This window comes from Pleurodeles waltl, chromosome 4_1, assembly GCF_031143425.1.
Source record: "Pleurodeles waltl isolate 20211129_DDA chromosome 4_1, aPleWal1.hap1.20221129, whole genome shotgun sequence".
In the NCBI taxonomy this organism is placed as follows: Eukaryota; Metazoa; Chordata; class Amphibia; order Caudata; family Salamandridae; genus Pleurodeles; species Pleurodeles waltl.
The window spans coordinates 100456982-100472135 of NC_090442.1; the positions used below are offsets into that span (position 1 = coordinate 100456982).

Here is a 15154-nt window from a genome sequence, read left to right on the forward strand (position 1 = left end):
TGGCCTAACAAAAATAGGCCGATCTGCTCCCAAGGGGGGCAGAAATGTCCTAAACACAATTTGCCCCCCCAGGAAGTGACCCTTGCCTTAGGGGTCGCTTCCTGCACATAAAATAAAAAAATAAAAATTCCCTGGTGTCTAGTGGGCATTTCTGCCGCCCCTGGGGGCAGAGCAGGCCTAATTATATTAGGCCGATCTGCCCTCATGGAGGACAGAAATGGCCTAAGCACAATTTGCCCCCCCAGGGAGCGACCCTTGCCTAAGGGGTCGCTCCCTGCACATAAAATAGAGAAAAAAAAATTACAAATATTCCCTGGTGTCTAATGGGCATTTCTGCCCCCCATCGGGGGGCAGATCGGCCTAATTACATTACATTATATTACATTAGGCCGATCTTCCCCCCGGGGGGCAGAAATGGCCTAAGCACAATTTGGCCCGGGGTCGCTCCCGGCACATAAAAGAAAAAAAAAACAATCCAAAAAAATTCCCTGGTGTCTAGTGGGTATTTCTGCCCCCCCCCCCCGGGGGCAGATCAGACTAATTATATTAAATGACCTAAAAATTATTTGGCCCCCTAGGCAGCGACCCTTGCCCAAGGGGCCACTCCCCTCATGTAAATTAAAAAAATAAATAAAGTCCCTGGTGTCTAGTGGGCATTTCTGCTGCCTGATCACATCGCGATCGGGCAGCAGAAATGCTCTGAATGACATCGAAAGAAAGGAAAAGCCTTTCCTTTCTTCCAATGTCTCTCCCGCCCCCCCGATCGCGTGCTGACGTCATCAGACGTCACTGGGAGGGATGGGGGGGTTGGGGTGAAAGGGGAAGCGATTCCCCTTTCATCCCTGACGGGGGGTGTGGGTGGGGGGCCCAAAGGGGGAGCGCTAGCGCTTCCCCTGTGGGCCCTGTGCAGGACGAGGTGGTCTCGTCCCAGGCACACGGGAACCGTGTGCTGGGACGAGACCACCTCATCCAAGGCACCGTAGGGGTTAAATCTGGCCTTCTATGTTTACCTGGCTACTGCTTATTTTCGCAGAGTACCAGTAACCTGTGTAATGTTCTGACAACTACTTGTGTAGCAGGGTATTACTGATACATGTTGAGTTTGGTCTATTGATGTTTGATACAATACAGTTTTAATTTATATAACTTGTGTTTCCTTTGTGGTATATTCATTGTGTCAGGTGCATTGTATGGGTTGTGCAAATGCTTTACACATTGCCTCTGGGATAAGCCTGGCTGCTCGTGCCAAGCTACCAAGGGGGTGAGCAGGGGATATTTGGGTGTGTGACCCCCTTCCCCTGACTAGAATACTGGGTTCTGCCTGGCTTATGTGGATATCCAAGCAAACCAGAAACCCCATTTCTAACATATGGGAATTAGAGGAACAGGAAGGGTCAGCAGTGTATTTTTAGTTTCAGTAATGGTAAAACAATGCAGTCTGATTTGAAACATTCTGAGTAGACAATAAGCTAGTGTATGGGCTGAAGGGATAAAAAGGTGTACATAAGTTGGAGTAATTTTAACAATAGCCTTAATCTCCGTCAATGAACTAGATAAGAAATCAGAGAGAATAGCAGAGTTCACTTATGAAATGAAAGTGGTGAAGAGGGAGAGCAATGGCTATGATTAATGGGTTGAGAGAGTCCAATGTGATGGCTATCCATCCACCATGTTACAAGTGCATTATATTCAACGGCACTAGTAATCCAGCAGACAGGATATTCGTCATGTTTGTGAAGGAGTATTAAATCAACCAAGCTCTAAATCATGCTCTACTGTGCAAATTGTAGAAGCAAGGCACTCAAAGGTGTGGACCTAGTGAGGAGAATGTGTTTTGGAAGGAATGCGTTTGGCATTGTTGTTCTTGAGAGAAACAAGTGTAATGATTGTGTGTAAGTGTTAAGGTTATCATAAGTTGTGGTTTTGCACCACTTGTAAAGCAGTGGCCACACTCAGTGTGGCAATATGAACACTGAAAATACAAAGAGCAAAATGTCTAAAAGGAGAATGAGGATGTCAGCTGTCTGGCATGAATGAAATATTTTTATTTTAAATGTCATGTAAAGCAGACATTGCCTAAACACTCCAAACAAAGTTGCCATTTAAAGTCAAGAGGAGGGAGAAAAGGGTTAAGCAAGATGATAAACACAGGACCAGATGAATAAAATTTGCTTAATGGGCAAATAACAACAAATAAAGCAAAAGGTACACTAGACAAAATAAAATAAAACATTAACAAGGAATAACACAAATTTTCTAGGGCAATATCAGAATCAAAATTGTATAGTGAGGGGACATAGAGCTGGATGAAAATTCAGAGACCTAAATGTGTCACCACACCCCAGACTATTGAGCTATCCTTTAAATGCCCAAAACAGGAACTGACCTCAAAGGGTGAAGAACAACTGTTACCATATCTTAGATTAGGAGGTTCTTTAGGAGGTTGAATTTCATTTTGGGTTGAGCACGTGCTGCCTTCCCCCTGTAACAAATGGCATCTGTGATCCGATTAGCTTAGTGCTGCAAAACCTGCAGTAAACTGCAGTCCCACTGGCCGTACTACATGCCATTCGCTACCCTTGAGGATCTCCTCTGGGCTCCTGAAATCAGGGTGGTGCTGTTATTCACCCAAGGAAACTCTTTTTTATATAGTTTATAATCATTTTTAAAATCCCAATACCTAGCATGACATGCTGTCCCTTCATAATGAAACATGTAAAGGAGTTATAAGAGGCATGTGAGACCATACCTTGATACCCTTGTTCAGGAAAGGGGTGCCCAAAGTGATGTCACCTGACCCTCTTCTTTCACCATAGGACTGGCTTTATAGTTTCCATTGCCGTCCTTGAAGCTACAATAACGCCCTAAGATTAGCTAACATCCAGCAAGTGGTCTTAACTCATCATTGGATATTGTATAGGGTTTCTAGACCCGTGAGCAGGCCACAGGGCAATGATGAACGATACAGTCATAGCTCAATGGTCTATGATTCCAAAGAGCTTTCCAAATATGTTACACATGATTGCAAAGGTACACAAATAGTAAGACAAAGTCAGCTAAATGTTAAACACTAAGGTGGTCATTACAACCCTGGCGGTCGGTGTTAAAGCGGCGGTAAAACCGCCAACAGGCCGGAGGTAAAAAAAATGGAATCACGACCGTGGTGGAAACCGGCAACATAGACAGCCACTTTAACACTCCGACCACCACGGCGGTACAGACAAACACCGCAGCGGTAACCGCCAACAGACAAGCGGAGCACAATATACCACCCACAGTATTACAACAGTCCAATCTGCCACCTTTTCCGGGGCGGATTCACCACGAACAAAAACACGGAAGAAACAGGACTTGGAAGGGAAAACGCTCACCTCTACACATCCCACGAGGAACCAGGACGCCATGGAACCGGAACTCCAGATTCTCCCTGCCTTTGTCTTCCTGCTCCTCTACCAGGATCACGAACGCCGGCGGCGAAGACCACAGTGAGTACTGCACCTACGACAAAGGGGAGGGGGAGGGAAAAAAGAGTGACACACACACTCAACACCCCCACCCCCACAGTCACCCACTATAACACACACACCAATACATATTGATACATTACAGTTAAACCCACAACACCCCTGGAAGAATGCAAAGACAAAAGGAAATGATTTGAACGTTTGTAATCTATTAAAATCCAGTACTCAAAAATATATATATACACTATAAACAAATATATACACCAAGTATACAAGTCCAAGGTATTCCACCATTAAAGTCCGTGGACCACTGGGCCCAAAATGCATGGGCGAGGCCCACACAAGATACCCGATCAAAACGGAGAGAACACTGCTGGGGCATCAGATAGAAATACAACAGGCACCTCAGGGGGAAGGGAAGAGGGGGCACCTCAGCCGGATGAGTGCACAACGCCAGATCCACGAGGTGGCTCCATGCCCACTGCTGTATCCTGGGGAGTGCAAAGCCACAGTCTCACAAGTCTCTCCAGTGGGTGGTTTGCCCACTGCTTTATCCTGGGGAGTGCAAAGTCACAGTCTCACAAGTCTCTCCAGTGGGTGCTTTGCCCACTGCTTTATCCTGGGGAGTGCAAAGCCACAGTTTCAAAAGTCTCTCCAGTGGGTGGTTTGCCCACTACTTTATCCTGGGGAGTGCAAAGCCACAGTCTCAAAAGTCTCTCTAGTGGGTGGTTTGCCCACTGCTTTATCCTGGGGAGTACAAAACCACAGTCTCACAAGTCTCTCCAGTGGGTGGTTTGCCCACTGCTTTATCCTGAGGAGTGCAAAGCCACAGTCTCACAAGTCTCTCAAGTGGGTGGTTTGCCCACTGCTGCATCCTGGGGAGTGCAAAGCCACAGTCTCTCAAGTGGATGTCATTCACCACTGGTTCTGGAGGGGGCTTTGTGCCCAGAGTGCTTCATCCTGGCAAGTACAGAGGTAGTGGATGTGATACTCCACTGGTTCTGGAGGGGGCTTTGTGCCCAGAGTGCTTCATCCTGGCAAGTACTGAGGTAGTGGATGTGATACTCCACTGGTTCTGGAGGGGGCTTTGTGCCCAGAGTGCTTCATCCTGCCAAGGACTGAGGTAGTGGATGTCTTTCTCCACTGGTTCAGGAGGGGGCTTTGTGCCCAGAGTGATTCATCCTGCTCGTGGCGGCCTCAGTAGCTTCAGAGCCTTTGGCGCTCATTGGCCTGCGGTGCTGGTGGCGGCGGTGTCCTGTGAAGCGGTGCTTGTGGCGGCGGTGTCCTTGGCAGCGGTGCTGGTGGCGGCGGTGTCCTGTGAAGCGGTGCTTATGGCGGCGGTGTCCTTGGCAGCGGTGCTGGTGGCGGCAGTGTCCTGTGAAGCGGTGCTTGTGGCGGCGGTGTCCTTGGCAGCGGTGCTGGTGGCGCCGGTGTCCTGTGAAGCGGTGCTGGTGGCGGCGGTGTCCTTGGCAGCAGTGCTGGTGGTGGTCTTGTCCGCCGTGCAGGTTTTTGGCAACTTGCCTGTCTTTCTGTGCCCCTTCCCCACCTTGGATGGTGGCGTAGCTGTCTTCCCACTCCCAACTGTACTCCTGGGAGAGGCTTTGGTAGTAGATGTTTTGCCTTTCTCCCGCCGGGCACTGGGCACATTTTTATGCTTTTGAGGTCGGGGACTGTTCGTGGTCTGGCTCCTTGGCACACTGGCTGCCCTGCTGCTTGGCGCACTCCAGAAGCCGGTTACTGCTGGCACCACTGTTCCCGCTGATGTTGTGGCTGAGGTGGTGGGTTGGGACCTGGAAAGGCGTGCCCTAGGGGACGGAAGGGGTGGGGGAGGTGAGGGAAAGAGGTCAAGGTTGGACAGGAAAAGTTTTTTCGACACACTGGGACGGGTAGATGGAGGGGGTTTGGGAGTGGAGGAAGAGGTAGTGGTTGTAGGAGGTGTACGTTTGCTGACTTTGTCGTGAGGTGGATGGCTCTTGGGTGGGTATGTGGCTGTGTTTGTGTACCTTGGGAGGTGGGCTCACAGACAAACTGGGAGAGGACACAGGGGATGTGTGAATGGTAGTGGGGGCGGTGAGTGCAAGTGAGCGGGGTGTGGTGATGGGTGTGCTGGTGATGGACGTAGTGGCTGAAGATGTAGTGCATGCAGGTGTGAGTGGAGATGAGACAGGGATGGAGGAGGGAGACGAGGAGGAGGGGAACACAGTGGAGGCAGTGGATGTTGGTATGTCTGCATGGGTTTGATGCTTGAGTGAGTGCCTGTGGGATGTGTGGTGCTTATGTTTGTCTGAGCTTCCCTTGTGTGTTGAGGTGTGTGCATGCTGGTCTGATGGTGTGCTTGGGATAGGCTGAGGTACAGGGGTTTGGGTCTGGGTGGAGGAAGTTGGAGGGGGGAGGCTGGACACAGGGATAATGGCTGCCATGAGTGCTGAGGCCAGAGTCTGAAAAGCTCGCTGTTGGGCTGCCTGACCAGAATGAATGCCCTCCAGGTATGCATTGGTCTGTTGCAACTGCCTCTCTACACCCTGGATGGCATTCAAAATGGTAGACTGCCCAACAGTGAGGGACCTGAGGAGGTCAATGGCCTCCTCACTGAGGGCAGCAGGGCTGACTGGGGCAGGGGCTGAGGTGCCTGGGGTGAAGGAGATGCCCACCCTCCTGGGTGAGTGGCCACGGGGCACACGCTGAGGGGCTGCTGGGAGGACGGTGCTGGTAGGGGGGGTGGCGGCTGTACCTGTAGATGTGGTGGGCATAGAGGGGCCCGCCACCGCAAGGGAGCTCCCATCAGAAGAGGAGTCCGAGTCGCTGGTCTCAGCTCCTGTCCCTGCCGTGGAGCTCCCCTTGCCCTCCATCCCACTGGTGGCTTCAGACTCCATTGTCTCGCCCTCCAGGGCAATGTGGGATGCAGCTCCTTCCCGCTCCGGTGCCACTGCTCCTCCGCCTGATGATGCTAATGCACACAAGAACAGGAAGACCACAAAAGGGGGGGGGGACACAGAAGAAAGACATGTTGAGTGAATGCAATACCGCTACCGTTGGCGGACACTATAGACACAGAAGCCCCCGGAACTATGCTGTGCACTTTGAGTTCCCTAATTAATCACAGGGACACGGGGTACAAGGCCTATGCCCAATTGCTGCACACATGGAACTCACAGGAGCCTGACTAGGTGTAGTTGACTCTGAACACAGGTGGGGTGGGGTGCCACATGGCCAGCCTTACAAAGGGACCTTGCCCACTAAACTCGCCCTGGCCTAGGGGAACGACAGCCCACAGCCCACCTCCCCCACCCAGACACCTCCAATGCGCGCAGAATCAGCTGAATGAGAGTGTACTCACCCCCTTGTGGCTGCTGTGCTGCCCTCAAGCGCCCCTCCAACTCCGGATACGCCACTGCCAGGATCCGGAACATCAGGGGGGTCTTGGTGCGACGGGCATCCCCACCCACGTTGGGAGGCCATCCCCAGCTGGGCCTCCGCCTTTTTCGTGCTCCAGCGGCGAATGTCCTCCCATCTTTTCCGGCAGTGGGTGCTCCGTCTGTGGTGGACCCCCAGGGTCCGGACTTCCTTGCCGATGGCACGCCAAATATCCTTCTTCTGGTGGGCGCTGACCTACAGGAATAGTACAGGGGAAAAGGAAAAACTATAACCGTTGGCACCGTCAAAGTCATTGGCCCGCATCCCTACCCTTGCCATGACGCACATGCACTCACCATCGTTTCATGCACGCCTCATTCTCCCCTCCTCCATCTTCCATCCACACCACTCCACACAGGCATTGCCCATTCGGCATGCTCACAGTGTACTTACCTGTTTGTCTGGAGGACCGTAGAGTAGCGGGTACTGGGGGAGGACCCCATCCACTAGTTTCTCCGACTCCTCTGTGCTGATGGCAGGGGCCCTTTCCCCAGACACATGAGCCATTGTCTCTTCCAGACTGAGGTCACAGCAGCACTTGCAGTGTAGGTCCTCTCCTGTCGAAGATCAGGTATCAAGTGAATGAACAGAGAGAAAATGGCTGTCATGTCCGCGGCGGTGCGTACCGTCAATGCCGGCGTACATTGTCATTGGCTCCTGGGATCCATAGGGTCCGATGTTAACCAATGCAAGATTGTGCCGCGGTATTAGACCGCCTACCACAACGGTGTCCAACGCCAGCGCAGTTACCTCATATCCCCTTGTCCCACATTACAGGTCAGGCAGACGCCCTTTCAGGGGGCAACATGACATTAATTTTAAATGCGTCACACATATCTAGGCCTTGCATGCACACTAATACAGGCACATAGCGGTTTTAAAAAAATTGTGGAATAAAATTGTGTTTTCGTACCTCAGTGTTGGTTTACTCTCTGCTCGCTGTTCTCCTCCATAGAGCACGTCCGCTGGGGCAGGGGAGGAGATGGCGGCAACCTCCGGTGTACAGACTGCTGGTGGACCTGTCGACAATGGAGGAGCGACATGTAATTGTCACCTACAGACTTGATCGTGCCACAAACCTGGAGCTGTGTGCCCAGTTGGAGCCAGACCTCTGCAGGAGGATGGTCCAGATGGAGGTGTTGTGGCAGCTGTGGAGCCTGTGGACAGTGAAGACGAGGAAGCAGAAGAAGAGGACATCGACAACAGAAACACAGTGATTCATCAATACTTCCAGTGAGATACAGGTAAGAAGACATCACTGCCTGCTACATCTGATATAATTGTTCTCCCTCTCATCTGTCTGTCTCTTTCACCCAGTGTATAGACCCTGAGTTGTCACTTTCTCTTTCAATTTCACAGATGTGGGTCCCACTGTGTGACATCTGCTTTGTTTCTGCATGGACTAGAGCTGTGTGACGTAGGTATGTTGACAATACAATGGATATAGCATTTTTCCACAGTTATTGCAAATACACATTTTCGAAAGCACAGACTGACTCCAGTTTGTTTTGTGCTTTAAGGGTGTTTATTTAAGTGCTACATATTGGAGGGTGTTTTAAAATGGTCAGGGGTGATGGTGGAGGAATTTCCATGGCAGAGTCCAGTCTATTAGTCTCACAGGTGCATTGTCCAAAGGGGCATAGGAAGTGGAGCTGGGACAGTTTAAGGATGGACAGGGTGACAAAGTGGGACAGAAGGATGACAATCAGGGTAGTCTAATTTCTTGGTGGGGGGCTTGGCATTGTTCTCTGTCTTTGTCCTGGGGCTCAGGGACCGTTTGCGGGGTGGTTCTCCTTCTGCAGGGGGGTGGGGTGCTGGTGTCGTGGTTCTGTGGCGGTGACTCCTGTCCACTAGCACCGGCGGAGGTGGTGGGCTGTTCATCATCCAGGCTAGTGTCAAGGGCCCCTTGTTGTGCCACAGTATCCCTCCTGGTGTTGATGAGTTCCTTCAGCACTCCTACAATGGTGTCCAGGGTGGTATTGATCGATTTGAGTTTCTCCCTGAACCCCAAATACTGTTCCTCCTGCAGCTGCTGGGTCTCCTAAAACTTGGCCAGTAACGTTGCCATTGTCTCCTGGGAATGATGGTAGGCTCCCACGATGTTGGAGAGGGCCTCATGGAGAGTGGGTTCCCTGGGCCTGTCCTCCCCTTGTCGCACAGCAGCCCGCCCAGTTCACCTTTGTTCCTGTGCCTCTGTCCCCTAAACCGTGTGCCCACTACCACTGCCCCCAGGTCCCTGGTGTTGTTGTGGTGGTGGGTTTGCCTGGGTTCCCTGTAGTGGTGGACACACTGCTGCTTGACGTGTCCTGGGGTGGGTGCTATGCTGGTGTTACCAGAGGGGGGAGGCTCTGTTGTGGCTTATGCCAGTGTGAGGGGAACCGACTGTCCCGAGGTCCCAGATGGGCCGGGCTGGTCATCTAGATCCAGTTGGACAGAGCTGCTGTCATCACTGTGGGCCTCTTCTGTGGGTGGATTGGACATGTCTGGACCCTCCTGTCCGGTGACGCTGGGTAGGGGTCCTGCAGGGGTGTAAAGGCATGATTATTGCATCTGTGTGTGCCATGGTGTGCAATGGGTGGGTGACCCTGTACCACAGTGCTTGCATTCTTGTGTGGGACCTTGTGTGCTTAATGTTTAGGGGTGTGTGTGGGTATGTGCAGTGCCATGCATTGGTGATGGGTGTCCATGCTTTTTTGTTGCATGCAGGGCTTGGTGTTGGGATGCGTGGGTTGTGGTAGTGGGACATATGTGAGGAGTTGGAGTGATGGGGGTGTTGGCGAGGGTGGGGGTATGTGATAGCATGCAGGTAGGGTGGGGGATGAAGTAGTGAAAGATTTGACTTACCAGAGTCCATTCCTCCAGCTACTCCTGCGAGGCGCTCAGGATGCAGTAAAGCCATGACCTGCTCCTCCCATGTTGTTAGTTCTGGGGGAGGAGGTGGGGGTCCGCCGCCAGTCCTCTGAACTGCAATCTGGTGTCTGAGACCACGGAACGTACCTTCCCCCGTAGGTCGTTCCACCTCTTCCTGATGTCATCCCGTGTTCTGGGGTGCTGTCCCACTGCATTGACCCTGTCCACGATTCTGCACCATAGCTCCATCTTCCTAGCTATGGTGGTGTGCTGCACCTGTGATCCAAATAGCTGTGGCCCTACCCGGATGATTTCCTCCACCATGACCCTGAGCTCCTCCTCAGAGAACCTAGGGTGTCTTTGCGGTGCCATGGGGTGGTGGGGGTGGTGTGTGTTGTGATGTGAGGGGTGATGTTTAGGGGTGTGTGGTGTTTTGTGCGTGGATGTTGTGTGAGTGATGGTGTTGAGTGCCTGTGGATGCTAGTTTGTAGATGGTGGTGTCTCTCTCTGGCCTTCAGTCGCAACTGTGGTCGTAAGGGTTTGTGGGTGATGTGGGTGTGTGTTTTATATTGTATTGAGTGTGTGGGAGTGGTGTGTGTATGTGTATCAGGTGTGTGTATTTCGATTTGTCCAATGTGGATGTGTTTTGTAGATGGGTGTGTATTTTGAGCGCGGCGGTGTGTACCGCCAATGGAATACCGCAGTTGAAAGACCGCCGCGTGGATTAGTGGGTCCTGATAGTGTGGGCGTATTCCTGTTGGCGTGACGGTGGAGGTTTTGTTCTCGCCAGTTTATCAATGACCTTTGGTGTGGCGGACTTGTGTGGGTGTCTAAATTTTGGCGGATTCCGAGATGTGGGTCATAATAGCTGTGGCGGAATTCCGTGGCCGCGGCAGTGTGCTGGAGGTCTTCTGCACGGCGGTAAGGGGCATTTACCACCAATGTTGTAATGACCCCCTAAGTAACTGGGGGGCAATGGCCAAACCCAGCTGTCCATGATTTAAATTCTTGCACATCAGGGGTTGACCCTCCTTGGCAGGTTGGCTTCATGACCTTTATTATTCGACCAGGCCCTGCACTTAGCCCTCAAAGGGCCGAACCCCACTACATACTCCTCCCCCAACATGCGCTACCCGCCTTTCTTGCCAGGCTCTGTGCCCAGACATAACCTGGTAGACCCTATCCCTGTGAACATTTTATCAGCAGCCAAAAGGAGACTGTCATTCTCATTCATTGCTAAAAGAGCAATATAAAAAGGCATATTGAACTTAATTATCAAATCCATACTGTGCCTTTCCATAATACAAATATCTTAAGTATCAACCCAACGTGCTGAACCAAAATTGCAAAAAAGAAGAGCTGAGATTCACAATACTGGGTCCAAAATGCCCAATATAAACACCTTGCATTGAGGCACTTATCAACTTACCACAGAAATATTGATAGCTGTAATTCAAAAGATAAGATCAAAAAAGGAAAGTGTTATAAATAAAATAATCTTAAGGTGCTTGAATGTATGACATGAGCGAATAAGACTTTGGATCACCTCCATTTATCACACCTTATTTGAAAAGAAATAAAAATATGAATGAGCAAGTAATTTAACAATGCAGCAATAATACTCTAAGAAATAAAAACAGTCAATCTAAAATAAAGTTTCATCCAATACATCATAACACATTTCAATGTATTGAATGTATATTTAAAGAGCATTCATTATTTCTTATAAAACACATGGTGTAGCATTCATCAACTATAAACGCATTTGAAGCACTAAAGTAATGAATGCCTCAAAATTGAACACAGGATTAATTGTCTGGTTAATGGCTAGAATGATGAGTTACCACAGCTATTCGCTACTGAAGTAACTGGGCTCAATCTAGCAAAAAAGCATGTAATATTTATACTCTTGTATTTTTTCCAGCTTTGTTTTTCATAATGTATGCCATCATTAACCACACATATTTATTAGTACGTACAAACATTAAAACTTAGAAATTGTAAAGTGACAGGGGGATAAGGCTTCTAGATTCAACTCTTAATCTTATGTTTGTTAATGTCTTCACCACTGACAGAGAACCACAGTTAAACATAGCTGTTTATTAGTAATGAATTGTTACTACTAAAGTTGATCTTGCAAAGCATTCCCCACCCTTTGTAATAATTGTTAGTATTATAGTGTGATAAATTATTAATAAAGCAATTTAGTTCTTCTTTCCCCTAGATAAACAGTCTTTTAGAACATGCCTTCATAATATCTAGTGTCAATATACAGCTGTGGGGTGAAGAATAGTGAGCCTGATTCAAGGCATCTTACAAATTTGCGTAAGTGTACAATTTTAAGTCTTTATTATTTTTTGGTATTCACAAACTGCACTTCTGAAGTAACCTACACTTTTTATAGTAAATACAGCATGACACATGGCCAGCCACTGGTACTGCAAACCCCTCCCATAGGAAATATTGGAGGTAGGTGCTTAACATAAAAATATAAATTACTATAAGAGTGCAGTTTGTGAATACTTAAAAGTAGTAAACTTAGACAAAAATGTAAGTTAATACCAAAATGCAGTCTGAAAATATCACTTTGTAGTACATTTTGTTATAATAATGTTGTACTACAATCCATATTACAAATTGCAGTTTGTAAATCAGGCCCTGTAAGTATAAACTTATCTTTAAATGTTTACCTTAAAAATATCGTAATAGTGAATATTGTGGCTTTGATATTTTGTAACAAAATACTTATTTACAGTACTCTGGCTGCATATCAGTTAAACAAAGGTATTTTGAGTTTGTTCTAGATTTATTTTTGAGATGACTTAATACCTTAATAAATCATTGCAGATGGTGTTTGATAAATTTGAGTCTTGGAACTTTTGAGTGTGTGTTATTTCAATCTTTGATTTATATCCTAATTTACTGTTAATCTCTCTAACATATAAGCATTTTGCGGAGTATAACTGACTTGTAGCTTCCAGTCTTAAATACAAATTTTATCTTAGTCCAATTACCACAAATCCGGAAGAAATAGAGCACAGCCAAAACACAGTAATTGAGTTAAGGTACAAAATATCAAATAGATAATATTTCATACCCAAGACAATTTGAATACCACTGCCGTTTCTTATGTACATCTAAACAAGGATAGATTGTGTATTTATTCAAGTATTCTCAACTGACTAACCAACCAGATATATGTTTGTCCAACCATATATTACTGTTTGACCAACAGTTATATTGTTTGTTTATCTCAGTAGCTGATGTTCATCTGGCGGGCAGCTACACATGAAGGAGCTCCTTCCATTTAAGTCTTCTCTTTTGGTTCCCTCATAATCCGGATTGATGAAAGAAGGAAACCACACTTCAGTGAAAGAATTCATCTTAACTGGTCTTTCAGAAGATCCACAACTGATGCTACCACTGTTTATCGTATTTATTCATGTCTATGCCATCACCTTGGTGGGCAATCTCAGTATAATGACCCTGGTTTGGATATCACCCCATCTTCACACACCCATGTACTTTCTTCTCAGTAACCTGTCATTTGTAGATCTATGTTACTCATCTATCATAACTCCAAATATGTTGGCAAATATATTATCAACGGCAAAAACAATTTCATTTTCAGGATGTATAACACAGTTTTTTTTCTTCGCGGGCACAGGCAGCGTTGAAGTGTTCCTTCTAGCAGTGATGTGTTATGATCGGTTTGTAGCTCTATGCAATCCATTGGCTTATGCTGCCATAATGACAAATCAAGCTTGTATGTACCTTGTGGTTATCTCCTATTTAGTGGCCTACATTCATTCCATGATTCACATCATTTTTGTGCTAAGGTTGGATTTCTGTGGACCCAATATTATCACTCATTTCTACTGTGATGTGCCACCACTGTTAAACCTCTCCTGCTCTGACACCTCTCTTAATGTTGCAATACTTAATTTTGTGACTGGAAGCCTTATTTTAGGTTCTCTTATCTGCATTATTGTCTCGTACACTTATATTATTTACACCATCCTGAAGATCAGATCATCTAAAAGTAGAATGACCGCTTTTTCTACTTGCTCTTCCCACTTTTCTTGTGTCACCCTATGCTTTGGGACACTTGTTTTTATGTATATAAGACCCAGCTCAAAGTATGCAATGGAGCAGGACCGTGTGGCATCTGTATTCTACACTGTGATCATTCCCATGCTGAACCCCTTGATCTACACCCTACGAAACAAGGATGTCAAAGAGGCCTTGAGAAAAGTACTTTATTTGAAATCTTGGTGAAAAAATATTCTTTAATGGTAATTTACATTTCAATATATAACCACTTCTCAGCATATATTAATCTAATGATGCTGGACAGGTGATGGTACATGAAATAAAGTTGGATTGATCAGGTTCATTGAAGAATGAAGAACACATTTTACATCCAAATAATCTTGGAGTTAATACATAGGATTGCTGGTGAATGCTGTTAGGAGTGCACATGTCCACAAATGTGTACACCGGCACTATGAGTATGTCTTCAATGTGCATGTTGTCTGAACATGAGAAGGAATCTTCACTTGTGTAGGACTACTCATAAAATAGCTTTAGACCATATATCACCAATCCAATATATGCTCAAGTAGAAATGAGAATAGTGTTTTTGTTTTGCCAGAGTGCAGGTCTGAGCTTCCTTTAAACTCTGTAGACCATGTTCCATGCATCTAGTGTCTCAACTGGCTCACAGTGCAAACAAAACCATGATGCTGATGTTAGTTATATAGAATACATCATGTTGTCTAAAACTAGCTTTTTAGTTTATAGGACCCAACTGTATTTCTCAGAGATGCAGGAATCATTCTATAATATGAGGGTTGGTTTATAGTTGTTGGGCATACAACTTCCCTTGTTTCTTCTCATCTGAATACTGGTTGTTGTACATACAAACCGATGAATACAATGTGATAATACTAAATACAAGAATTTACTTTGCATATACAAATGGTTTGTAATACGTCTGTCAAACTGATGCATATAGCAGTTCATGCAATAAATCACTTCCAAAACAATATACCTTAGTCGGTGAGTCACAAAGCAGCCTAAATCTGCTGAGACCCTAGCTCTGCCAGATCTGCTGCAACCTGCCCACCACAGTTCATTGTGATGCTGGCAAGATTGGCAACACTTTTTTTCTGAAGAAAATGCAGAGGGCTATTGTGAGAAAATGGGTTGTTGGCTGACTGGGGTGTGAACCCTGGTCAAGCAACAGAGACAATAATTTGCAGAGTGAACCACAAACAGTCAACTAAATAACCTTAGTTCCAACCACAGACATCTAGTCATGCCAGCCTGGTCAAAGTTGAAAAATATGGCTGACCATGATGGAGCGCAGTTCGATACATGGAGTGGATTGGTCCCAGTTGGAGCTTCCCATCGGACTTAAGAGA

The 15154-nt window shown here is 47.2% G+C and overlaps 1 protein-coding gene across 1 annotated transcript; it reads left to right on the forward strand.

The window, feature by feature from the left end:
• Positions 1-13073: 13073 nt before the first annotated feature.
• LOC138287055 (olfactory receptor 5J3-like) lies at positions 13074-14006 on the forward strand. Its single transcript, XM_069227415.1, has one exon. The coding sequence runs from the start codon at positions 13074-13076 to the stop codon at positions 14004-14006; it is 933 nt and encodes a 310-aa protein (XP_069083516.1).
• Positions 14007-15154: the final 1148 nt, after the last annotated feature.

What these genes read in the sequence shown, in the direction of transcription:
- LOC138287055 (XM_069227415.1), top strand. Translation starts at nt 13,074, where the DNA reads ATGAAAGAAGGAAACCACACTTCAGTGAAAGAATTCATCTTAACTGGT.